We start from the raw sequence: 26,438 nt of genomic DNA, 5'->3' as shown, positions 1-26,438 counted from the left end.
AAACGTCACGTATCGAGCGTCGTGTTAGAAAAGGAAGCGGATCCCTTGCGGCCAGCGTTAGAATGACTGGATGGACCGCGAGGAACGGGAGATATGGCGTGTCTAGACGGATAAACAACTAAGTCTCTACCCTTCTCAAAGGTAGAGACCTCAGGTACCCTGACACATGCGAGATCTCACCTCGTGGAATTTCAATGATCATGAGAATGGTGAGGAATCAGCCCAGAACTACACAGGAGGATCTTGTTAATGATCTTAAGGTAGCTGGGACCATAGTCACAAAGAAAGCAACTGGTAACACACTACGCTGTGAAGGACTGAAATCCTGCAGCGCCTTGCTCAAGAAAGTACATGTACATGCCCATCTGAAGTTTGCCAATAAACATCTGAATGATTCAGAGGAAAACTGGGTAAAAGTGTTGTGGTCAGATGAGACCAAAATTTAGCTCTTTGGAATCAACTCAACTCGCCGTGTTTGGAGGAGGAGGAATGCTGCCTATGACCCCAAGAACACCATCCCCACTGTCAAACATGGAGGTTGAAACATTATGCTTTGAGGGTGTTTTTTTACTGCTAAAATGTGACCGGACAACTGCACCACATCAAAGGGACGATGGATAGGGCCATGTACCGTCAAATCTTGGGTGAGAACCTCCTTCCCTTAGCCAGGGCATTAAAAATGGGTCGTGGATGGGGATTCCATCATGACAATGACCCAAAACACACAGCCAAGGCAACAAAGGAGTGGCTCAAGAAGAAGCACATTAAAGTCCTGGATTGGCTTAGCCAGTCTCCAGACCTTATCCCATAGACAACCTGTTGAGGTTCGAGTTGCCAAACGTCAGCCTCGAAACCTTAATGACTTAGAGAGAATCTGCAAAAAAGAGTGGGTCAAGTTCCCTCCTGAGATGTGTGCAAACCTGGTGGCCAACTACAAGAAACCTCTGACCTCTATGATTGCCAACAAGGGTTTTGCCACCAATTACTAAGTCGAAGGGGTCAAATACTTATTTTACTCATTGACATGCAAATCAATTTATAACTTTTTAGACATGCGTTTTTCTGGATTTGTTTTTTGTTATTCTTTCTCTCACTGTTACAATACACCTACCATTAAAATTATAGACTGACCCCTTCTTTGTCAGTGGGTAAAACATTAAAAATCAGCAGAGGATCACTTTTTCCCTCACTGTAACACCATATGTGATGGACTTCACTTCTTTCTAGCAATATGTATGATGGACTTCACTGCTATCTAGCACCAGGTATGACAATTTCACTACAACCAAGAAGCATTTTGCGAGGGCCTCAGTGAAGGAACATGCAGGATGTTTTTGAAACCGTGGTGGCAAGACAGTAAAATGGTTCCAGGCACTCTAAGGGTTGGCAGCTGTAACTATGTGAACATCACAGCACATCTGTTACAGACTGACAGACCCATCATGTATGTATGAGAGAGAGGGCCCAACAAAATCTGTCTTTGGAATATTTACGTAAAATAACCCAAAAGCCAGAGAAAAAATAAAGGCATGAAACAGTATTATCCTAATAAAATCATCCCCCCCAAAAAAGCTAGTGTTCTTCACGAACCCTTCTGCTACAGAATAAAGCACAGTTAGTGGTGGACCTTCCCTTTCCTACCAGACGTTGCAAGATTCATGTTTCATGATCCTATTTCCTGCACACAGAGAGATTAATACCGTAATAATATGTGATCACAGTTTATATAATAATGTGTTAGCATTACACGTCATGGAAAAACGTAAACTTGTAGGAGTAGGTCTGGTGATAGCGAAATTGCAATCTGATATAAAAAAAGCAAAATGATAAAACCAGAATAATACATACATCTTTTAGAATATGTATCAAATGTATGCAAAACAAACCTTCCAACATCAAAGTAGTGTTATCATCAAATTAGAAGAAAGAAAAAAAGCCCAGGGAACCCAAAAGTATCCCAACGTTTCAACCCACTGGTCTTTCTCAAAGGGTTAGCACTAGATCTGAAATAATCCACTTTTATATTTGCAAAGAATGTGGAGATTTAGGCAGTAACTGTCAGCCAATCAGAATACAGCTAGAATTCAAATCATGGTCAGTGAGCAGACTATTCATTAATGTAATGGTAGTTCACAAACTTGCTAAGGTGGTACAAATTATAGCATTTGAACTTAATTATATTCCCTGAATTAGACGTCACGGTTTCCGCCATGATTTGGTGAACGGAATTACATTCAGATTGCACCTGTGGTGAGCTCTGTCACCAACTAAAGAGCCGTTTCAATGAATGGAGAGTCGTGGTAAATACCTGTGATTGCGTGAGGGATCGACGTTATCATTAGCCTTTGAGTCTGCATCTTGATTCCTGTCTCCACATCCTGCATCTCCAGCAAGAGGGCCTCAATCTGCAATAAACACACAGCACAGAGCTTAGCCAGGTCAGGGTTCTCGGCCTATGTACACAGTATTTCACACCTGAAATATGCTGAACGTCTTGGAGCAGATACCATGGTCCGAATGGAAAAACTGATTCAAAAATAGCTCATCTGGAAAAAGTCTCCAACTAAGTCATGGTAAAAACTACTGCCTCAGTTATTTAAAGAGCACTATAGTCACCCAGACCACTTCAGCTCATTGAAGTGTTCTGGGTGCCAGGTCCCCTCAGGTTTTAACCCTTCAGATGTAAACATAGCAGTTTCAGAGAAACTGCTATGTTTACATTTGGGGTTAATTCAACCTCTAGTGGCTGTCTTCCTGACAGTCGCTAGAGGCGCTTCTCCGACGCTGGATGTGAAATTCGCATCCAGCGTGCAGAAAGTCCATAGGAAAGCATTAAGAAATGCTTTCCTATGGACTGTTTGAATGTGCGCGCGGCACTTGCCGTGCATGCGCATTCCGCTCCACTCGGGAGCTGACATCGGCGGGGGAGGAGAGGTCACCGGCACCGAGGGATTTTTAACCCTTTCAGTGTTTTAACCCCTTCAGTGCCACAAGAGGGGGGGACACTAAAGGTTGTATAGTGTCAGGAAAACGGGTTTGTTTTCCTGACACTATAGTAATCCTTTAATAATGTGTGCATCTTTAGCGGTTATATGCAATGTGGCCTTTAATATAACCTACTATAGGTATTTAAAATTCTTTATTCTGTGTTAAGAGCCATTCGGCCCATCTAGTCTTCCCAATTGTGAGTGTGCGATTAAACGATTAAATAGCACAGCTTTCAAAGGATTCCATTCACCCCAGCACTAAGTGAAGCAAGGTATGATGATTCGGTGAAAGTCGGTGTACTGCCTGTAGGTGGATGTGGTATTTACTACTGGAGATAAATAAACAAATTCAGCAATATATTATTATTATTATTTTATTATTTATATAGCGCCATCAGATTCCGTAGCGCTGTACAATGGGCACTCTAGAACCTATAGACTGTAAGCTCATTTGAGCAGGGTCCTTTTCAACCTATCGTTCCTGTAAGTTTTCTTGTAATTGTCCTATTTCACTTTGAGAAAGCCTGTTATAGGTGAAACGCGTTAGTGTTTTATAATTCTTTTATACTTTGTTCTCATTTTTTTTTATCTCCAAATAAAAGTTATTATTCATTTTATACCACTTGGAGATTCCAGACCTATCTTTCAAGCTTTTTGTTTTATCCAGAAGACTCACACAGTGATATCCTTGGTGGAGATAATACCACCTATGCACGTTGGGATTGAGCAATACCTCCAACAAGTATATCTTGTTTTATTTTTAACATATAGAGAGCACTATATTCTGTTTTTATTTCCTCTCCGGCATACTGAGGATAACTCCCTGCCAGGCTACGGCACTACCACTAAGAGCATCAAGAACAGTACCAACTAAGCACGAGGACACACTACCATATCCATAGACGGGGATTATTCCGTCCATGGGCATAAATCTGGAGCTGAACATAAGCTCCAGAAAATTGTAAGTACAACGTTTGTCCTTGTTAAGATATCAGAACTCCTGACATACTACACTATTTTACGTTCTGTGTGCTTATTTCACATATTACCTTGGATTTGAGAACAACACCACAGGCGCTGCCTCCCTGCACCTTTTTCTACACATCAACCATATCACCAGAAAGAAGAGACTCTGGTTAGGGGAGTCAAAGCTGCCACACATCCAGAATACACGCGCCGAAAACTCCACCTCCTCATACATTCTGTAATATATCACTAGTGAAGCTGGGAGTAAGCATTCAGTAATATATCACTAGTGAAGCTGAACATTCAGCATTGTGTGAGGGTAGGTGTGAGCATTCAGCATTGTGTGAGGGTAGGTGTGAGCATTTAGCATTGTGTGAAGGTAGGTGTGAGCATTCAGTATTGTGTGAAGCTAGGTGTGAGCATTCAGTATTGTGTGAAGGTAGGTGTGAGCAGTGTTTAGCATTGTGTAAAGGTAGGTGTAAGCATTCAGTATTGTGTGAAGGTAGGTGTAAGCATTCAGTATTGTGTGAAGGTAGGTGTGAGCATTCAGTATTGTGTGAGGGTAGGTGTGAGCATTCAGTATTGTGTGAGCAGTGTTTAGCATTGTGTAAAGGTAGGTGTGAGCATTTAGCATTGTGTGAGGGTAGGTGTGAGCATTCACTATTGTGTGAGGGTAGGTGTGAGCATTTAGCATTGTGTGAAGGTATGTGTGAGCATTTAGCATTGTGTGAAGGTAGGTGTGAGCATTTAGCATTGTGTGAAGCTAGGTGTGAACATGCAGCATTGTGTGAAGGTAGGTGTGAGCATTCAGTATTGTGTGAAGGTAGGTGTGAGCATTCAGTATTGTGTGAAGGTAGGTGTGAGCATTCAGTATTGTGTGAGGGTAGGTGTGAGCATTCAGTATTGTGTGAGGGTAGGTGTGAGCAGTGTTTAGCATTGTGTAAAGGTAGGTGTGAGCATTCAGTATTGTGTGAAGGTAGGTGTGAGCCGTGTTTAGCATTCTGTAAAGCTAGGTGTAAGCATTCAGTATTGTGTGAGGGTAGGTGTGAGCATTCAGTATTGTGTGAGGGTAGGTGTGAGCATTCAGTATTGTGTGAGGGTAGGTGTGAGCATTCAGTATTGTGTGAGGGTAGGTGTGAGCATTTAGCATTGTGTGAGCATTTAGCATTGTGTGAAGGTAGGTGTGAGCATTTAGCATTGTGTGAAGGTAGGTGTGAACATGCAGCATTGTGTGAAGGTAGGTGTGAGCATTTAGCATTGTGTGAAGGTAGGTGTGAACATGCAGCATTGTGTGAAGGTAGGTGTGAGCATTCAGTATTGTGTGAAGGTAGGTGTGAACATGCAGCATTGTGTGAAGGTAGGTGTGAGCATTTAACATTGTGTGAAGGTAGGTGTGAGCATTCAGTATTGTGTGAGGGTAGGTGTGAGCATTTAGCATTGTGTAAAGGTAGGTGTGAGCATTCAGTATTGTGTGAAGGTAGGTGTGAGCATTCAGTATTGTGTGAGGGTAGGTGTGAGCATTTAGCATTGTGTGAAGGTAGGTGTGAGCATTTAGCATTGTGTGAAGGTAGGTGTGAGCATTTAGCATTGTGTAAAGGTAGGTGTGAGCATTTAGCATTGTGTGAAGGTAGGTGTGAGCATTTAGCATTGTGTGAAGGTAGGTGTGAACATGCAGCATTGTGTGAAGGTAGGTGTGAGCAGTGTTTAGTATTGTGTGAAGGTAGGTGTGAGCAGTGTTTAGCATTGTGTAAAGGTAGGTGTAAGCATTTAGCATTGTGTGAAGGTAGGTGTGAGCATTCAGTATTGTGTGAGGGTAGGTGTGAGCATTTAGCATTGTGTAAAGGTAGGTGTGAGCATTCAGTATTGTGTGAAGGTAGGTGTGAGCATTCAGTATTGTGTGAGGGTAGGTGTGAGCATTTAGCATTGTGTGAAGGTAGGTGTGAGCATTTAGCATTGTGTGAAGGTAGGTGTGAGCATTTAGCATTGTGTGAAGGTAGGTGTGAGCATTTAGCATTGTGTGAAGGTAGGTGTGAACATGCAGCATTGTGTGAAGGTAGGTGTGAACATGCAGCATTGTGTGAAGGTAGGTTGGAGCATTTAGCATTGTGTGAAGGTAGGTGTGAACATGCAGCATTGTGTGAAGGTAGGTGTGAGCATTTAGCATTGTGTGAAGGTAGGTGTGAGCATTCAGTATTGTGTGAGGGTAGGTGTGAGCATTCAGTATTGTGTGAAGGTAGGTGTAAGCATTCAGTATTGTGTGAGGGTAGGTGTGAGCATTCAGTATTGTGTGAGGGTAGGTGTGAGCATTCAGTATTGTGTGAGGGTAGGTGTGAGCATTCAGTATTGTGTGAGGGTAGGTGTGAGCATTTAGCATTGTGTGAGCATTTAGCATTGTGTGAAGGTAGGTGTGAGCATTTAGCATTGTGTGAAGGTAGGTGTGAGCATTTAGCATTGTGTGAAGGTAGGTGTGAACATGCAGCATTGTGTGAAGGTAGGTTGGAGCATTTAGCATTGTGTGAAGGTAGGTGTGAACATGCAGCATTGTGTGAAGGTAGGTTGGAGCATTTAGCATTGTGTGAAGGTAGGTGTGAACATGCAGCATTGTGTGAAGGTAGGTGTGAGCATTTAACATTGTGTGAAGGTAGGTGTGAGCATTCAGTATTGTGTGAGCATTTAGCATTGTGTAAAGGTAGGTGTGAGCATTCAGTATTGTGTGAAGGTAGGTGTGAGCATTCAGTATTGTGTGAGGGTAGGTGTGAGCATTTAGCATTGTGTGAAGGTAGGTGTGAGCATTTAGCATTGTGTGAAGGTAGGTGTGAGCATTTAGCATTGTGTAAAGGTAGGTGTGAGCATTTAGCATTGTGTGAAGGTAGGTGTGAGCATTTAGCATTGTGTGAAGGTAGGTGTGAACATGCAGCATTGTGTGAAGGTAGGTGTGAGCATTCAGTATTGTGTGAAGGTAGGTGTGAGCAGTGTTTAGCATTGTGTAAAGGTAGGTGTAAGCATTCAGTATTGTGTGAGGGTAGGTGTGAGCATTCAGTATTGTGTGAAGCTAGGTGTGAGCATTTAGCATTGTGTGAGGGTAGGTGTGAGCATTTAGCATTGTGTGAAGGTAGGTGTGAACATGCAGCATTGTGTGAAGGTAGGTGTGAACATGCAGCATTGTGTGAAGGTAGGTGTGAACATGCAGCATTGTGTGAAGGTAGGTGTGAGCATTTAGCATTGTGTGAAGGTAGGTGTGAGCATTCAGTATTGTGTGAGGGTAGGTGTGAGCATTTAGCATTGTGTAAAGGTAGGTGTGAGCATTCAGTATTGTGTGAGGGTAGGTGTGAGCATTTAGCATTGTGTGAAGGTAGGTGTGAGCATTTAGCATTGTGTGAAGGTAGGTGTGAGCATTTAGCATTGTGTGAAGGTAGGTGTGAGCATTTAGCATTGTGTGAAGGTAGGTGTGAACATGCAGCATTGTGTGAAGGTAGGTGTGAACATGCAGCATTGTGTGAAGGTAGGTTGGAGCATTTAGCATTGTGTGAAGGTAGGTGTGAACATGCAGCATTGTGTGAAGGTAGGTGTGAGCATTTAGCATTGTGTGAAGGTAGGTGTGAGCATTCAGTATTGTGTGAGGGTAGGTGTGAGCATTTAGCATTGTGTAAAGGTAGGTGTGAGCATTCAGTATTGTGTGAAGGTAGGTGTGAGCATTCAGTATTGTGTGAGGATAGGTGTGGGCATTCAGTATTGTGTGAAGGTAGGTGTGAGCAGTGTTTAGCATTGTGTAAAGGTAGGTGTGAGCATTCAGTATTGTGTGAGGGTAGGTGTGAGCATTTAGCATTGTGTGAGGGTAGGTGTGAGCATTTAACATTGTGTGAAGGTAGGTGTGAACACGCAGCATTGTGTGAAGGTAGGTGTGAGCATTCAGTATTGTGTGAGGATAGGTGTGAGCATTCAGTATTGTGTGAAGGTAGGTGTGAGCAGTGTTTAGCATTGTGTAAAGGTAGGTGTAAGCATTCAGTATTGTGTGAGGGTAGGTGTGAGCATTTAGCATTGTGTGAGGGTAGGTGTGAGCATTTAGCATTGTGTGAAGGTAGGTGTGAGCATTTAGCATTGTGTGAAGGTAGGTGTGAACATGCAGCATTGTGTGAAGGTAGGTGTGAACATTCAGCATTGTGTGAAGGTAGGTTGGAGCATTTAGCATTGTGTGAAGGTAGGTGTGAACATGCAGCATTGTGTGAAGGTAGGTGTGAGCATTTAGCATTGTGTGAAGGTAGGTGTGAGCATTCAGTATTGTGTGAGGGTAGGTGTGAGCATTTAGCATTGTGTAAAGGTAGGTGTGAGCATTCAGTATTGTGTGAAGGTAGGTGTGAGCATTCAGTATTGTGTGAGGATAGGTGTGGGCATTCAGTATTGTGTGAAGGTAGGTGTGAGCCTTTAGCATTGTGTGAAGGTAGGTGTGAGCATTCAGTATTGTGTGAGGTGTGAGCATTCAGTTTTGTGTGAAGCTAGGTGTGAGCATTCAGTTTTGTGTGAAGCTAGGTGTGAACATGCAGCATTGTGTGAGGGTAGGTGTGAGCATTTAGCATTATGTGATGGTAGGTGTGAGCATTTAGCATTGTGTGAAGGTAGGTGTGAGCATTTAGCATTGTGTAGGGTAGGTGTGAACATTCAGTATTGTGTGAAGGTAGGTGTGAGCATTTAGCATTGTGTGAAGGTAGGTGTGAGCATTTAGCATTGTGTGAAGGTAGGTGTGAGCAGTGTTTAGCATTGTGTGAAGGTAGGTGTGAGCAGCGTTTAGCATTGTGTGAGGGTAGGTGTGAGCAGCATTTAGCATTGTGTAGGGTAGGTGTGAACATTCAGTATTGTGTGAGCAGCGTTTAGCATTGTGTGAAGGTAGGTGTGAGCATGTAGCATTGTGTGAAGGTAGGTGTGAGCAGCGTTTAGCATTGTGTGAAGGTAGGTGTGAGCATTTAGCATTGTGTGAAGGTAGGTGTGAGCATTTAGTATTGTGTGAAGCTAGATGTGAGCATTCAGCATTGTGTGAAGGTAGGTGTGAGCAGCATTTAGCATTGTGTGAAGGTAGGTGTGAACATGCAGCATTGTGTGAGGGTAGGTGTGAGCATTTAGCATTGTGTGAAGGTAGGTGTGAGCATTCAGTATTGTGTGAGCATTTAGCATTGTGTGAAGGTAGGTGTGAGCATTCAGTATTGTGTGAGGGTAGGTGTGAGCATTTAGCATTGTGTGAGGGTAGGTGTGAGCATTTAGCATTGTGTGAGGGTAGGTGTGAGCATTTAGCATTGTGTGAAGGTAGGTGTGAGCATTCAGTATTGTGTGAGGGTAGGTGTGAACATGCAGCATTGTGTGAGGGTAGGTGTGAGCATTTAGCATTGTGTGAGGGTAGGTGTGAGCAGCATTTAGCATTGTGTGAACGTAGGTGTGAGCATTCAGCATTGTGTGCGGGTAGATGTGAGCATTCAGCATTGTGTGAGGGTAGGTGTGAGCATTCAGTATTGTGTGAAGGTAGGTGTGAGCATTTAGCATTGTGTGAAGTTAGGTGTGAGCATTCAGTATTGTGTGAGCATTTAGCATTGTGTGAAGTTAGGTGTGAGCATTCAGTATTGTGTGAAGGTAGGTGTGAGCATTCAGTATTGTGTGAAGGTAGGTGTGAGCATTCAGTATTGTGTGAAGGTAGGTGTGAGCATTCAGCATTGTGTGAGGGTAGGTGTGAGCAGCGTTTAGCATTGTGTAAAGGTAGATGTGAGCATGTGTTTCTTCACCTGACATTCACAGAGCTCTCCACAAAATAAACCTGTTTTCCAAGCTTAGAGCAGTCTGTGAGCCAGGTAATGAGCCCTCTATCTAACAGAGGAAGGAGTTAAATGCCCCCTCCCCACAATTAACACAGTAATCCCAGCAGGCTGTTGAATGGCAATAGCACTCTGTACTCTATGCCCTCGGAGGGAGAGGAGGCAGAATTACCTTCTTTCTGATTTATAATTTACATTGGCTGTTCCCATCACACCTAACCCACTTCTAGCAAGTGAGCAGACCACTGTGCGCCTCTGTGGGGGCGGAAATCTCCGAAAGGGCAAGACATCTGCATTTCAAATTTCCCTTCCTGATTTGCAATATCGTTAAATCAAGACGTTGGGTGAGCAAAACGTCCTGGGCAAATGAATTGTTTGGCATTTAATTCGGAATTCCATCAAGAAGAATAATTGCTGTTTCACCTTTGCAGCTCTGCATGATGGTGTTAGATGTAATTAGTGGGAACAGAAGACAGAAGCCCAGCAATTTTCTGAGAAAGGGGACTTAAATAAGACACAACATTAAAACATGCAGATTAACAGAGACATGGCGGCGCTCCTTAACAGAGATTTTCTACTTTTTTTTTTACTTCGTACTGATCAATGACAGTAGGAGTAAACTCCAGAAACCTAACCAGCCGGTTTCACGACGTAACATACAATGTTTATTGATACTCCACCAAAATACAAAACTTTTATTCAAAAGTCACACTGTAGGGCACCCGAGTGTTTGCTTGAGTCTCACGGTTTATCCATCAGTTTTATGATCTCAAGATGTTTGGTTAGGTTCTCAGGGATTATAGGTTTCTTATCTTTCATACGCCTTATCCATTTTTATTTTCCAAATAATGTCCATGAAGGCTAATTCATAAAACCATGCTCCAGTTCTCACCACTAAACCCCTCTGGACTCTCACCTCCCCCCACTCCTCCCCCCATTGCAGTATGGTGCCACACTGACCCAGATAATGTCTCAGAACATTCCTCCCACCTGTTATTACATTGAAGCACTATCCTGACCTTAATAATTAATCTTAGCTCTTTTTCCACCACCAGTGGTTCTTCCTCTCATTCTCCTCATTCTAATAAAGGAACCGATCTGGCCCAGATAGCCTTGTCTCAGCTTTGATCTCCCATCCTCTCCCCTGATTACATCAAGGCGCAATCTGGCCTAGATAGCTCTCCTCGGATCTAGTCCTCCCAGGTCCCTGTGATTTCTCACCTCTTTACCTATCCATCTCAATGTCATTTTTAAGCATGTAGCTCCTCACCTCTCCTATCCTTTATGACATCCCAAAACAGCTCATCTCTGCTCTTTCTCTTCTTGTTATGTTAAGACTCCAATCCAAACCATATTGCTTATCTCAACACATACACACTCCTACAATACAGCCCCTCTTTAACCCATAGAGTTTATTTCAGCTATTTCCTAACGTGATCCGTCACCATTTTTTCTCCATTACCAGTTTCACTGGTGCCAGGTACCAGTCTAAGAAAGAAAACTGGTCTCCGTTCTTCTCCCCCATTCATGGTATTCTCACAACTTTCCCTAATATGATGATTTAGAAAGAATCCGGTACTTGATGATGCTCTAAAAGGCAAATAGGTTAATTCCTTTTGGAACATACGTAGAGATGGGGCTTTGTGAAGCGGAACAAACATTTTAGGACATGACAAGATTTTGCTAAAATGCTTGATAGTAAAATATAGATGAGATATTACATTTACAAGAATCAACAAGGTTAGAAACTGCAGAGCACAGCCTCATCTCGGCACATCTTCTCGATGCTCCAGTGAGGGCAATCAGTGCATATGTTATTCTTGGCTGTTACTGTAGAACTCACAATCTGCCAAGTGAAATAAACTTCACATGGCTGTAAACAAACTGGAGTCACTCACATTCAAGGACAATCCTATGGAATATTCTATGGACAGTAAGGATAGTCTGATGACGGTAACATTTTTACAGGTCAGCTTTTAGAGGTTAGAGTGTATGCCTATATTACAGTATATTCACGGGTCAGTTCCAGTCCAGGACAAACATATAAAACAACAGTGACATGTTTATGGGTCAGTCCTTCCCAGATCTGCAGTTTACTATTGACAGTGACATGTTTATGGGTCAGTTCTTCCTAGGCCCACAGTCTACTAATGACAATGACAATTCTATGGGTCAGTAACTAATACGAACATAAAATGGATTGATGCAATGACTTATAAAGTAAGACGTATCAAAGACTTGCACCATTAAAATGTTAAAGTGGCTCTGTCACTATATTGATCCCTCGGCTCCCAGTCGAGGGATATCTTCCTTAGAGTGACACTAAAGGCACCAAGACCACTGCATCTCAACTGAGTCGTCTGGGACCAGTGTTGCTGCAATGTTAACCATTGCTGGTTTGCTCACAGCCACAAGAGGTCCTTCTGCAATAACTGAATCTGATTTGGTTATTCAAATAAATGCTGCTTATAGACAGCTGTGATTGGCACAGCGGTTTGCAACACACATCCCCACTAGCATCTCAGGGCTCCCTCATGGGGAAGCATTGGACGGCTGAGTTAATCCAGATTGATGATTCCAGCCCAGGAGGAAAGGAGGCTGCAGTGAGACCAACACGCTGTGGGATACAAGGTAAGTAAAACTTTCCTTTTAAATCCTTAAAGGGTGGACCAGACACATAACACTATACCGTTAGAAATACATGGTTGCATTCCTAATGATATAGTGATCCTTTAAGCCATCTTCCCCAACTTTTCCTGGCCCCTGGACCAGTTTAAGTTACTGTTTTCAAACTTGTTTCGGTCCCACGGGGTCTTTTTTTCAAGCACCTCCATCTTAAAGCTTCTAAGATGGCGACGGTTGGAACTCGTATCTTCTGCCCTTCTCTGGGCGCCCATTGACAGAGGATCTGGTGGTTTCCAGTTAGTAGAATCAGTAATGCACCACATCAGGAAGTGATGCAACCCAAGAGGGAGTTGAGTATAACCGAATATGGCCAATGACAAAAGCAGTGAAACTTGACTAAAGTTCCACCCATTGTCAACTTTTGTCAACTTGTAGGTTATAGAGAAGGAAAAGTAGCCCTTACGTTTCCTTTGAATAACTTTGGGTGACAAAAGCTTAATTAAAAATAAAAACAAAAAATAAAAAAATAACACAGCCAAAGTAGATATTTGGGACAAACCTATTGAGAAAAAAATGGGAGAAAAAAAATACAGATCCAATTTAAAATTGAAACCAGTTCCATAACAAAATCAATTCAGGTTTATTTGTATGAAATGTTGGCAAGGATTACAGTAAATCACTAGACTTCATTCAGCCACCTCTGGTATTGAATGGGTAAAGGCAGAAAGGATGCGTTTGCAAAAAACCAACTTGGCAAACATTTTAATTAATCACGTTTGTTTTGAAACATGTGTGACAGGTTGTAAAACAGATACCAGCAGTTCCTTATAAGGTTCCCGAAATAATGGGCAACAGGTCTGCTCATTGTCCTCTTCGAAATACTGCATGCAGGATTAACCATTTCTTCTCTGAAGCAGACTGACCCCTCAACAAGTCTCTGCCATTAAACAATGTGGCCCTAGGAAGGATTGACCTATAAACATGTCTTTGTCATTTGTACACTATGGACCACGGAAAGACTGACCCACAGACATGTCACTTTTGTTAATACACTGTGTTTCTAGGAAGGTCTGACTCATAAGCATGTCACCGTCATTAGTACACTGTGGCCCTCGAAAGGTCTGACTCATAAGCATGTCACCGTCATTAGTACACTGTGGCCCTAGAAAGCTCTGACTCATAAGCATGTCACCGTCATTAGTACACTGTGGCCCTCGAAAGGTCTGACTCATAAGCATGTCACTGTCATTAGTACACTGTGGCCCTCGAAAGGTCTGACTCATAAGCATGTCACTGTCATTGGTACACTGTGGCCCTAGAAAGGTCTGACTCATAAATATGTCACTGTCATTAGTAAACTGTGACCCTAAAAAGGTCTGACTCATAAGCATGTCACTGTCATTAGTATACTGTGGCCCTAGAAAGGTCTGACTCATAAGCATGTTGCCGTCATTAGTACACTCTGGCCCTAGAAAGGTCTGACTCATAAGCATGTCACTGTCATTAGTACACTGTGGCCCTAGAAAGGTCTGACTCATAAGCATGTCACCGTCATTAGTACACTGTGGCCCTAGAAAAGTCTGACTCATAAATATGTCACTGTCATTAGTACACTGTGGCCCTAGGAAGGTCTGACTCATAAGCATGTCACCGTCATTAGTACACTGTGGCCCTAGGAAAGTCTCACTTGTGAACAGGGTACTAATAAGTACACTGCAGCCCTAACAGAGACTGGTCCATTCCAATAAACAGCTCATGGTCATTATTAAACTGTGGCCCTAGGAAAGACTTACCCATAGGCATTTTGTCATCGGATGTGAACGACTTGTTACCAAGTATGATTATTTTGTTTAAAGGATCATTCTAAGCACCAAAACCACTACAGCTCATTGTAGTGGTTATGGGGCAAATAGACTGTGGGCACAGAACGCCTCCCAGTTTATGTTCTCCTCTTACTGGCTCCTGAAGCCTGGTCCCTTTGCTGTGGCTCATTTAACACACAAGTGGCTTCCCATATGCTCCTACTTTGGACAGCAATGATTGGATGAGAGTGGTTAACGGGGGTAGCCCAATGCTCTGAGTTGATAATTACTGCGCAATGCTGGGCGAGCGAATGTGGAAGCATGACTGTAGGTATCGAGAAAATCCGAGTTTTTTGCCCACATACTCAAAAAACGTTAAAGGGGTTACGCCAATCATTTATACAATTTTAAATATTTCCCTTTTTTGTTTAGTTCTGCACTTCTTAATATTCCCCTCGTTTTTGTTTTTTGTGTGTGAAAGAAAACAATATTAAATGGCAAAAATACACAAAACAGAAAAACTTACCCTGTATCCAGCGCCTTCTCTCTCCACACCACCTCTGTGTTCACGTTGCGTCATGGAATTCGGCTCCCAATCAGAAGGGAGAGAAGGAGTGTGGGTGGGTCCACTGGGTGGACAAGGGGAGAGGAGGTATAGAAGAAGCGAAATGAGTGAAGGCGGAATTAAGGAGGGAGGTAGGCTTAGGGAGGGATACCGTGTGACAGGGCAGGCATTAAGGAGGTAGGTGGGTAAAAGATTTAATTCTGGCACGTTGTAACACTGTCTGCATATGGGCCGTGTGCACACAGTCCTGTCACCAGCGTGCAGAGTGTGCTGATGACAGACATTATTTTTGCACAGAACTAACATTACCACGTGTGTCGGGGGTGTAATTACACCCCAGCACAAATACACAGATTTCTCTGTAAAGGCAACGTTTCAAGTCGAAACACCACACGTATGATTGCTTGCTCCATGATCACTTTTAACAGCAGAAGTGGTTGTGGTTTAAAATAAACATGGATTGTCGGCACCCACACACCATTAAATGGTTTAACTTCGACCGACCACCGTGAACCGAGCATAACAAAATTTCTGTTACTTCCAAGTATGTATGGATGGAATTATGTGTACACAGGAGTAGAAGACAGAATTGGGTAAGTAAAACACAACATGTGGTACCCTCTCAGAACTAATTAGGGTGGCGTTTGAAAAAAAAAAATTTCCATGCTTTGAGAGTCGAATATGGGCTGGTGTTAATAAAAGAGATAAAAACCAGATAGAGATGGTTCTCAGCTGGAAACATGATTCCCGCCTACAGATGAGTTCTTGTCTGATCAAGGCCAGCTCTTGGGGGAGTCAAACACATCATCTTCACTTTTTAAAGCGTGCAACTTCCTACTGTTCGTTCCAGGACAAAACACAGAGTGAGGCAGGGGGCGACCGCAGAAGCAATCTCATTTATCAGGGACACAACAAAATCACGTTTCTGATATGGATAAGCACTTAGAAATGTGTTTAATTTCAAGGATCCATTTATGGTTCTCCTTGAAAACAGCGGATAATAATCAGAAGAAACAGCCATTAATTCCCACGGAATGTCAAACTATAAACTTTATCCATTTCAAAGAAAAAATAAAGAAAAAACAAGTTCCTTTTTCTATATAAATATTCAATTAAAGGGACAGTGTAGGCACCCAGACCACTTCAGCTCATTAAAGTGGTCTGGGTGCAAACTCCCATCACCCTTGACCATGAGCATGTAATTATTGCAGTTTTTATAAACTGCAATAATTACCTGCTAGGGTTAACGCCACCTCTAGTGGGTGTCTACCAGACAGCCATTAGAGGGACTTCCGGGGTGGATATGCGACTTTTAGTCACCTAAACGACGTGAGACGTCATCGCGCTATGCCTAAGAGACTTCCAGCGTAACCAGAATCCCCATAGGAAAGCGTCTGACATCGGCAAGGGAGGAGTGTGGGAGGAGCTGAGCCAGCGCCGAGGGACCCAGGTAAGTGACAGAAGGGGATAATAACCCCTTCTGAGCACGGGGGGGGGGGGGGAGGGGGCCTTGACATATGGCGAAGCTATAGTGCCATGAAAACGAGTTTGTTTTCCTGGCACTATAGTTTCCCTTTAATTGATTAGGTCTTCCTTTTGCTGGGTATGTCTGCTTTCAGTTTGTGAAGCCTAAATGCAAACCTGCTGTTCTAGAACTACAACTCCCATGATGTCTTGCAAGCCAGCCGTAGTTATACAACAGCGGAAGGTCTACCACAGGCCTAGCTTAAAACATCTGTCACTTTTCAGTATTTCATACAGATACATTCTTTAGACTGTGTTGGAATTACACAAAAAGTCCAACAGCTTCCACTAGCTTTATTTTTATACTTAAAGGACCACTATAGTGCCTGGAAAACATACTTGTTTTCCTGGCACTATAGTGCCCTGAGGGTGCCCCCACCCTCAGGGACCCCTCCCGCCGGGCTGGATGGAGAGGAAGTTAAACTTACCTCTTTCTCCAGCGCCGGGCGGGGGGCTCTCCTCCTCCTCTCCTCCTCTTCGGCTGAATGCGCATGCGCGGCAAGAGCCGCGCATATTCAGCCAGTCTCATAGGAAAGCATTTACAATGCTTTCCTATGGACGCTGGCGTCTTCTCATGGTGATTTTCACAGTGAGAAGCACGCAAGCCCTCTAGCGGCTGTCAATGAGACAGCCACAAGAGGCTGGATTAACCCATTTATAAACACAGCAGTTTCTCTGAAACTGCTATGTTTATAGAAAAAAGGGTTAACCCTAGCTGGACCTGGCACCCAGACCACTTCATTAAGCTGAAGTGGTCTGGGTGCCTACAGTGGTCTTAAACAACTTATAAATATAAAATACAACACTTAAAATATAGCCTTTGCAGCTTGTGATTATTTATTGCACAACAAAAATAAAGAATTAAAAAAAAAAAAATATATATATATATATATATATATATATATATATATATAGCCTTTGTTCAATGTATAGTTATAAAATTAGATAAAAGAGTATTAGTATATAAATCTCTACTTTGCTACATCATTAATTGTCATAATGCATTTAGTCGCATTAAATCAAACATCAACAAGAAAGATGTCCTTGACTGCTGGCTCACGGGGACTAAAAGACCCTAGATTCCAAAAGAGAACCGAAATGAAACACTCCTAAAAAAACAAACACATTTTATATTGCCTAGGAGTATCGAGGTCATCACACGGGAAAAAGGTTACAAATTTGGGGAGTTGCCACTTTTAGAATGCAAGGCCGTCATAATCTGTTCCCCCTGATTACGATGTTACATGGCCTGTTACATGTGTCACTTTATTTTTCTGCATTTATAGATAAATCCTTTGTGGATTTTAATTTGGAGAAAACATTGATTTGTTTTTGATTATTTTATATTAAACATAGCCTCAGTGGGAGAGATGTCAAGCTAAAACTTGCTATGCGGAGGAAGTTTTGTTAATTTTGGATGCGATTTGATGACGGGAAAAGATTAAACAGTGATATTAGCCTGTGTTGCTGCTATCAGTAATGGAGAACGGTCCCTCTCAGTCATATATATATTAATTATCTTAAGGCAGTACAGCTAGAAGTGTAGGCTGTTATCCTACAGTGTGTACAATGATAAAAAAAAAAAACTGTACAGTGCCCAAGGGCAAACACGGGCAGACTAATAACACCGACACACAGATTAAGATGGCAAATTTAAAAAAGGTTTATTCTATTCTTTTGCAATTTCTCTTTCTTGATGTCTGGAAGAAAATCATTTGCAGCTTTTATATACAAATAGTTTGATTTTGCTGGGTTATGGGAAAATAATCATCATCTGGGAGACAGCTCCATTAAAATACTACATTTTCACTCGAATAATCATTTTCTTGCACGCTGAGCAAAGCACAGAAATGATGTTAGAATAAATAATAGGTCAATTAAACCAGGAAGGAGCTTGTTAATTTCAATGGCAGAGAGACAGTGTTTGTTAGGAAACGCACATTGTGAGAGCCTAAAAATAGTGGGACTTGCATTCCTGCCGTTATAAGGCTGCACTGTCAATAGGAATCACTGGCCAGAAAGACACGTTGGCAGTCCAACCGATGCCACCAACAGAACATGTGGGATCCAACTGTACGTAGAGCTCAATTGATGTTAGAAAGTGCTTCATAAGAAGTAGGATCCAACTGTACGTAGAGCTCTATTGATGTTAGAATGTGCTTGATATGAAGTAGGATCCAAGTTAGTGACAGCTAGCATGCTGGGTAGGGCGGAGCCATAAGGGGAGTATTTACACCAGCCATTATATGAAGTGGCCATTGTAACTGAACCTAAGCTTACCTGTCAGTTGTCCCTCCCTCCCACCCTCCCTGTATTTGGTTAGGTTAGTTGATTTCCCATTTTTTTACAGCGGCGGGGAATGGTATGGTTAAATCGGAGGGTAGATGGAGGAGAAAGTGGGCATCCTGAGGTTTAGTGTGGATTGGGCAGTGTTGCACGTGGTTGGTAGGTTCGAGCCCGTCGGTGGCTCCGAACCTGGGGGTGTGGTGGTGTCTTGGCACACCCTACCCTGGAACTGGTGGGTAGCGGTGTCTTGGTACACACCTACAATGGATATGGTGGGTAGCAGTGTCTTGGTACACCACTACAATCGATATGGTGGGTAGCGGTGTCTCAATACACCCCTACAATTTAACCTGGTGGAAATGTGGTCATATTGGGCGGCCAGTTTCTGTATTAACATGTTATTTAGATTGTTATCTATTGTTATTATTGTGGGGTCATTGCTAGGGGTATGTTATGTATATGGGGGGATGTTAACTTTAATAAGATTTGTTGGCAATGACCCCATTTGTTATTCCTTAATTATTTTATTAATAATTTAATAAAGCTGTGGACTAATTATTTCCAACATTATAACCTGTGCCCGTGTTTTAATGGGGGTTTGGGTAAGGTTAGAGCATATGCCGGCAAATCCGACTGTGCGCCTGTCATGTAAACTCAGCTCTGCTGATGTTAGAAAGTGCTTCAAGTAATGCGGGTTTCAGCTGAACACACATGTCTATGATATCGTTTCCAGGAGATGTAAAATCCAACTAGACACATCTCCAGCCATAGCGATATCTCCAGTGATATTAGAATGTTCCACATTCTGAAACAAGGTTTACCCTAATCTTACTAGAAAGTACTCAGTAAAATTTAGTACTGTTACTACATTTCTACCAGAGTATTAAATCCTTCTTCATAGAGTAATGGGCAAGAATGTATTGTCTAAACTACTTGCAACAAGCTATTACTGTTACTCATAGTGAATAATGTTTTTGTGCTCCGTGCTTGGGAAAAGGATCTAAAAGCAGAAACACTGCAAGGTAAATGGGAGCTGTTTAAATGCAGCTCGAACACGTGAAATTAATGACATTTTTACTTCCATCGCTTGCAGGAATCCAACGCACATTATTTGATTGCCCAGAGAAGCAATATTGAGTAACAACGGAGTGACAGTAGAAGTGATCGGAGGTTCTGTTTTCCAATAAAAAAAATAACTACAAGAAGGACTTGCCAAAAACTCTAAAAGACCATTGGAAGAAGGAAAAGGGGAGAGCGAGGAAAGAATGATCCCAATAACAAAATAAAGAGCTTTGAATTTATTGGGAATTAGATCATTAATCATTTCAGTCAAAGCATTTTCATAAGAGTTGCCAAGAGTGGAGACTACACATTGAATAGGGAATCGGAAACATTAGACAGTTGGGTATACACAAGCCATTTTATGGAATGAAATATTTGTAAAACTTATTTTGAATTTTGAGAACATTGTTATTTTTCCGGAGAAGTTTATGGACGGTAGGTTGGTGGTTCAATTTTATCTCACAGCTCCTGCAGAGAGATGATTGGTTTTATATAAAGTGGCTACAGATTAGTTAAAAGGTGGCACTATCACTTCCCATGTTTACTTAAACCCTACATTCAACTATTTGTAATTTGTGACAAGGCTTGACTGTGACAAACATTCAGCGCATGCATTTAAAAGCAGAGCAGACCAATACGGCGAGAGGAAGGACCAGAGAATGTGTCAAAGTGGACATGTCAGTTTGATGCTTCTCCAGGGCAGCTCGCGCGCCGGGCTCGGTGCAAGCAAATTTAATGACACGCTTGTACTGCGTTTGCTGGTGACTTGTCTCTGGTATCCACATGTAGAATATCAGAGAACAAAAGAGAAGTAGTTGTGTGTGTATACTGAGGCTGCCTGCTTGTTAGGTGGCTTATTTTTGGGGGAGGTTACGTGTGGGGTAGACTACCAGTGGTGTTGTGTATGACTGTGTGTGGGGAAGCAGCTTGTGATATTTTGTGTGGTGGGGGTGGGGTGGGAGGGAAGAGGATAGCTGCATGGTGGGATTATGCTGGTGGGGTTACGTGTGTGGGGAGGTTGCTTGAGGAGTTGTGGGTGGGGGGAGCCTGCAAGTGTGGTTGTGTGTCTGTGAATGGTGCGATTTGCAGTGTAGAGTGTGTGGAGAGACCTGTTAGCGGTGTAGTGTGCGGAGAGGTGTTGTACTGAGTCTGTCTTTGTGTGTGAATGGAATAGGGGCTGAAGTGTATGTGGGGGTGATTATAGCTGCTGCAGTGTGTGTGGGAAGGAGGTGTTAGTATGTGAGGGTGATGTGAGGCTATATTACATGGGAGAATATGGTCACTGACAGAATTTGTGTCAGATTTTTTAAACGTTGACAGGTACATCTTCACAAACACAGAAACGTGCACAAACTTCCACATGTTGACAAATACCTACAAACATTAAGGTATTATTACAAAAAAACAGGAGGTGAAAAATATATATACAAATATATACAGCAAAGATTAACAAAGACTACAGCCCATATCTTACGTTACCCAAATGGCCGAAATCCAGGGTAATAGAAACTCTCACTCTAGAGCTGTTGGACTTTCACCAATAGGTTGGAAAAACACCCAAATTTAAAAACGTCTCCAAAACGCAGCGCATCCAATAAGCGTCATTACTTTCTGTGTGGTTCTTAGCTTGCCATCCCATTTTTTTTAGAGATTTGTTTTTTTTCAAATGTTAAAGGGACACTATAGTGACCAGAACAACTACAACTTAACTACAACTTAATGTATTTGTTCTGGTGAGTATAATCGTTACCTTCAGGCATATTCATGCGAACACTGGCTTATAAGAGAAAATGCAGTGTTTACATTGAAGCCTAGGGACAACTCCACTGGCCACTCTTCAGATGGCAGTAGGCAGCCCTGCCGTTCAGCATCTCCACGCTCTGCATGGAGACGCTGAACTTTCCTCAGAGATGCATTGATTCAATACATCTCTACGAGGAGGTGCCGATTGGCCAAACTGGTGTTTGGCCCCGCCCCATCCCGCCTCCTTGCTGATTTCAGCCAAACAAATGCTTTCGCTATGGGAAAACATTGGATTGGCTAGAAACGGTAAATTCTGATGTCACCAAGGAGGCAGATCAGGGGCGGGGCCTACGCCAATGGACCTGCGTGGCGCTTGAAATAAGGTAAGTTTTAACCCCTTCTAATGGAGTTGAGGGTGGCAAGCCCCCTAAATGTTTGTGTTCCTAACCCTATAGTATTCCTTTAATAGATGCTGCTACTTTGTCTTTTGAAGTCGTCTTTTTCTTTGGATTTTTTTTCCCACCCTATGTGGAGCAGTGGGGAGTCCAACAACACTGCAGTAAACAATACATTAAGGTGCACAGCAGGAGCTGTGTGATTACACTGTCAATGTTCTCCTGTGTTCTGCTCAACAAATCAGTGAAATACCCTCTTCTTGATGTATGTATAGCGTCATTGCGGAATGAGAGTAGTGGGAATATTTTTATATAAGTTGGAAGCAGGCATTTAGGAGCAGATGAGATACTTTATACAATTTGTTCCTTTATCATTTCCATTCACTATATTCATAAAACGTCAACAATGGCTATGCTTGGAAATGCAAATGTTTTCTGAGTTAAATTTCCCATGAGTCCCAGACAGCTGTTAGACTAGGTAATATAGAAAATGATCGTTAGTGTTTGGAACTAGAGTGATGCTCGACCGTCCATCGTGATGAGGAAAAAAGTACCAAAACGCTTCACCTGACTTAGACCATGAAAGGGCTTTTTTTTTTGTGACGAAGGAAAAAAATTATAGCATGAGACCCTCGACCACAATACAGGTTAATCCCCAATTGACTTGGCCTCCTTTACTTTCCTATAGTGAGGAAAATGTACCAAAAAGAAATGATCAAATGTTGCTGAGTTAATCTCAATGGATACAAAACAGCTACCCTTTAACCAATAGATTTTCGTTTTCAGAACCAAACGTTTTATTTATTTATTTTTATCACTATTTTTCAGACGGCTTTTAGGATATGAAAAAAAAAAAAAGTGAAGCATCAGTCATGAGTCTATGAGCAACCTGCGCTTACTTCCCCATCTGGGCTACTTTTAGCAAACTAAATTATTGGAGACAGTGTTACAACTATTACCTTGAAATTAGGACATGTCATTCACACATTCACATTCACACATTCATCTCATAAGAACACTGTAGAAAGTCGACTTCTCTTGTCACGGTTTTTCCTACTTTTTAGATAAAGGTTGTTTTTGCAAAATACTTCCTTTTATAATTCTATATTGAAGATGATAAAAATAAATCATAAAATTAGAAAACTCTTGCTTCTATTTGAGAAATAAACTATATATGTTAAAATACATTTGACTGACCTTTAACTCTACAGTAACCTAGAAACTTATGAGAGTATGACTCTTCAAGATCTTTTAATTGAGACTGACGTGTCGACCCCACCTCACGGGACATCAGAGCCCATATGCTTAATAAGTCCGGCACATGACAAACTGATCTCCTTTTTTAATGCAATGTCCTTCTGCACAGTGCTATGAGCCTCTTCACTTTCCACTGACCAGCTGGGCCTGCCACAGAGAATTCTACTAAAGCTTCTCAGAAGGATAAGCCGAGGTCAGGAGAGACCATGAGCTTGTTTAGCAGCCACTAAGAGCCCGCCACTATCAGCTTGGTTCTAGTATGCCTCATACAGGACAAGCAATGGAATGCCCATTGATGTCAAGATTGAATGGGAAAATATGTTTGACTTGTAGATGATTCAAGGAACAGACTGTCAGCTGGGCAGGCAGAAAGACATACTCAGTAAATTACATTTATTTAGCTTCTTTTATGCAATACACAGCTGTCTTGAAAACTAAATAAACTCTTAATAAATAGGAGATAGTGGATCTGCCCTTGCATTAGTAAGGAGCAAGCTTTGAAGCCTTGAAAAAAGGCGTATTTTTTCCGCTCTATTTTATCACTGAGAATTCGAAAAGAAATGTGAAGTGCGGACTCAAGACCATTTCGAAGAGCGATAAAGATACTTTAAACTATGTACTTCTGCAGATTATCAAACATACACATTACGCACTTTAGCAGCAATGTCCATGTAGACACAAGATACTGAGTCTATAATAGAAATAAAATCTTCACGATCCTTTTCAACAGATACCTAGCAGTTTACAGCAATAAACTATTGTTATATTCACTCTGACATTTAAAAAATCGGTTGTTTTAACGCTACTGATTATTCCGTTAAATAGATGGTGAAATATCTTGCAGCCTATAGTTGGGATCCCAAATTAACTGTGCTAATCCGGGAGGATTACATTCACATATCCTCCTTCATTTAATCTCCATTCTCTTGCTACACCTTCAAACAGTGAACTGATTTTTGCAAACCGTCTACCCGCCAGAACCTTGAATGTCTACGAACTTTGTGGATATGGGCAGTGCCATCAATTCATTTCTGAAGAAATCTATGTAATATGTGATCTTCGCCATAAACTGCTTTTAGATTAAATAACAGTCAAACAGTCCTACATTAGAGGTGTGTTGTGAACATACATCTTTGCTGTTAAAATAATCTCTTTGATAGCGATGCAGTCTGTGTAAACTTGTGAGGACAGGTGTGTCAAAATACAAAGAGCGGTTGGACTACCAGTCCCATGCTTCTCAGCCAGACAAATAATGAAAAAAAATAGTGAAAACAACTCTAAAGGTGGGAAAGAGAGGTGTTCGAGTCTCCCTGATTATAGAAGGTCAATCCTAAGGTAGCGAACTATGACCACAATAAAAAGGGACAAACCAAACCCAAAATATAACCAAGCAGGGTTTGATGGCTAATAATGGGATATCATGATCTGAACTGGGCTGTGTATGTAATGACCTCATCTATAGATAATAATCTCCTGTACGGATTAAATGGGAAACCGATAAACAAGTCTTATTTACCAGCGATCGTCATGTGTGGATTTACAAAGTCCACTTAACGTGCACTTAAAGCTACAGTCTGTATTCCGCTAACAGCCTGGGTGTAGGCTGGGACTGTTCGATGGGAATAAGTGAAAAGTCAGAATCCTTGGCAATCTGCATTGCAGTTAGCGCTTCTTACAATAATGGGAGATGCTCGGGCACTAAGACTCCAACTCCCATCATGCTTGGAAAAGCAGCTCCAGTGCTAGACAATGTTTGGCACTCCCGCTGTAGGGGTCGACATAAAAATCACCAGAACAATTTGAATTCCAGATGTTACGTGACTCGGAGATGTTGGGTGTTACTGTGACCCAGAGATGGCGTGGCCAAGCATTAAGAGAGTTAGGGTGCCAGAACATGCCTGGCCAAGCATCATGGGAGTCAGGGTTTCAGACAGTCAATAAAAAAGTATTGGGCCTATCCTTGTAATATTACACAGGACATTACACTGGGCATAACACTTGTTGTCGGGTAAATGATCCAAGTGCTGACAATCTGATATTGTGTTACCCGAGCATCTAAACCCTTTCACAGTCATGTAGCATTTACAGCAGCAGATTCCCCTATCCTTTACTACTGGGTTGCAGCTCTGACAATCTAATTTGGGGGGGGGAACAACAAAAAGCCCCCCTCCAAAAAAAAAACTTTCAGCTCAGAAACTCTGATTTCAACTCTACCACTTGAAATGTACATTCTATCAACCGGTTAGCTACCAGATGTGGATAACGGTTAAGGGGGGGAAAAAAAAAAAAGAATAAATCTCACCGTGCATGTAAACCAATATCACAAACAATTAATCACAAAATTTAAATAAATGCAGGAAGATCACAGGCACATTAACTCTTTCAGTGCAGCAGGAGACACACAGCCCACAATGGGTCAGTGGCAAAACATAGCAAGGCTTGGCACCTGCCAACCCAACCCCAGTCTGTCTGAGCATGGGTGAGCATGGGTGAGCATTGGTGTTTGAGTGCCTGCTTCCAATGTACACTCCACACACTTGATGAAGCTGTTAACATGCCAATGTCTTATTAATATGCACAGCAGGTAATTAGGCGATAAGAACACCCAGTGTCACTCTGTGCACACACATACACCCACATCACACTGTACCAGCAAGTGAGCAGAGCTGGAATGCACTGCAATCACACATACCTTTTTGAGGAATGCCATTCTTGGCCTGTAATGCTGGCCCTGGTCCAGATGTTTCACTGTCATGTTGAACAGCTGATCAATGAGACAGGAACAGAGACAGTATCACAGCAGCAGTCCAGGCTAAAGACAGGTTTATGGTCTGAATGAGGCAGCTCCCTTCTATGTGCAAAGCCTGCTTCCTCTCCAGCCAATCACAGGGCACACTACAGGCCCCCTTATTTACATACAGTGCCCAGAGCTGGAAAATGCCACCCAACACCTCTAGAGGGGGATCTACCACTGCTTTTCCAGTGTTAGCTTACAAACAAATGCATTTGGTTTTCTAATAGGGGAACCTGTTAGACAAGAGTATTTTCCAGAGGATAAAATGTATCTATTGCTGAATGCAAAACTACACACATATATAAAACAGTGACATGCAAATACAGTTTGAAAAGGTATTGTGGTTTTATCTATTAAGCTAGGAATTGTGGACAATTGACCAGAGAACAGCATCATTTAGGCCAATATTGCCAATTAGAAAAATCTCCATCTCAGCTTTCCAAAAAAGCGGACATTTTTATATTTATTTGACACAATTCCCAGTTTAGTAAATAAACATCCCCTAAGTTGGTGGATGTCACTGGTTTGACAGTGATAAATAACATGGCTCCCAAATCCAGGAATTTCAGCAAGGTGGGTTTATAAGTAAAAATTTGCTGTCAAGGCATGCTGCCATATAGTCATTAAGAAGGTTCTA

General features: G+C 42.1%; 1 protein-coding gene across 2 annotated transcripts in view; it reads right to left on the bottom strand.

The window, feature by feature from the left end:
• RGS9 (regulator of G protein signaling 9) overlaps positions 1-25,828 on the bottom strand; it is a 98,187-nt gene extending 72,359 nt beyond the window's left edge. For both annotated transcript variants that reach the window (XM_063456122.1, XM_063456121.1), the window contains exons 1-2: positions 25,700-25,828; positions 2,309-2,405 (exon numbers count right to left, since the gene is read on the bottom strand). In XM_063456122.1, the coding sequence (XP_063312192.1) occupies positions 2,309-2,405; positions 25,700-25,762 (160 nt within the window). In that variant the 5' untranslated portion in view covers positions 25,763-25,828. The remainder of the gene's footprint in view (positions 1-2,308; positions 2,406-25,699) is intronic.
• Between the last annotated feature and the right edge of the window lie 610 nt (positions 25,829-26,438).

The sequence above is a fragment of the Pelobates fuscus genome, chromosome 5 (genome assembly GCF_036172605.1).
Source record: "Pelobates fuscus isolate aPelFus1 chromosome 5, aPelFus1.pri, whole genome shotgun sequence".
Lineage (NCBI taxonomy): Eukaryota > Metazoa > Chordata > Amphibia > Anura > Pelobatidae > Pelobates > Pelobates fuscus.
The sequence above is the reverse complement of the archived record's forward strand: the minus strand, read 5'-3'. Positions and strand labels throughout refer to the sequence as shown.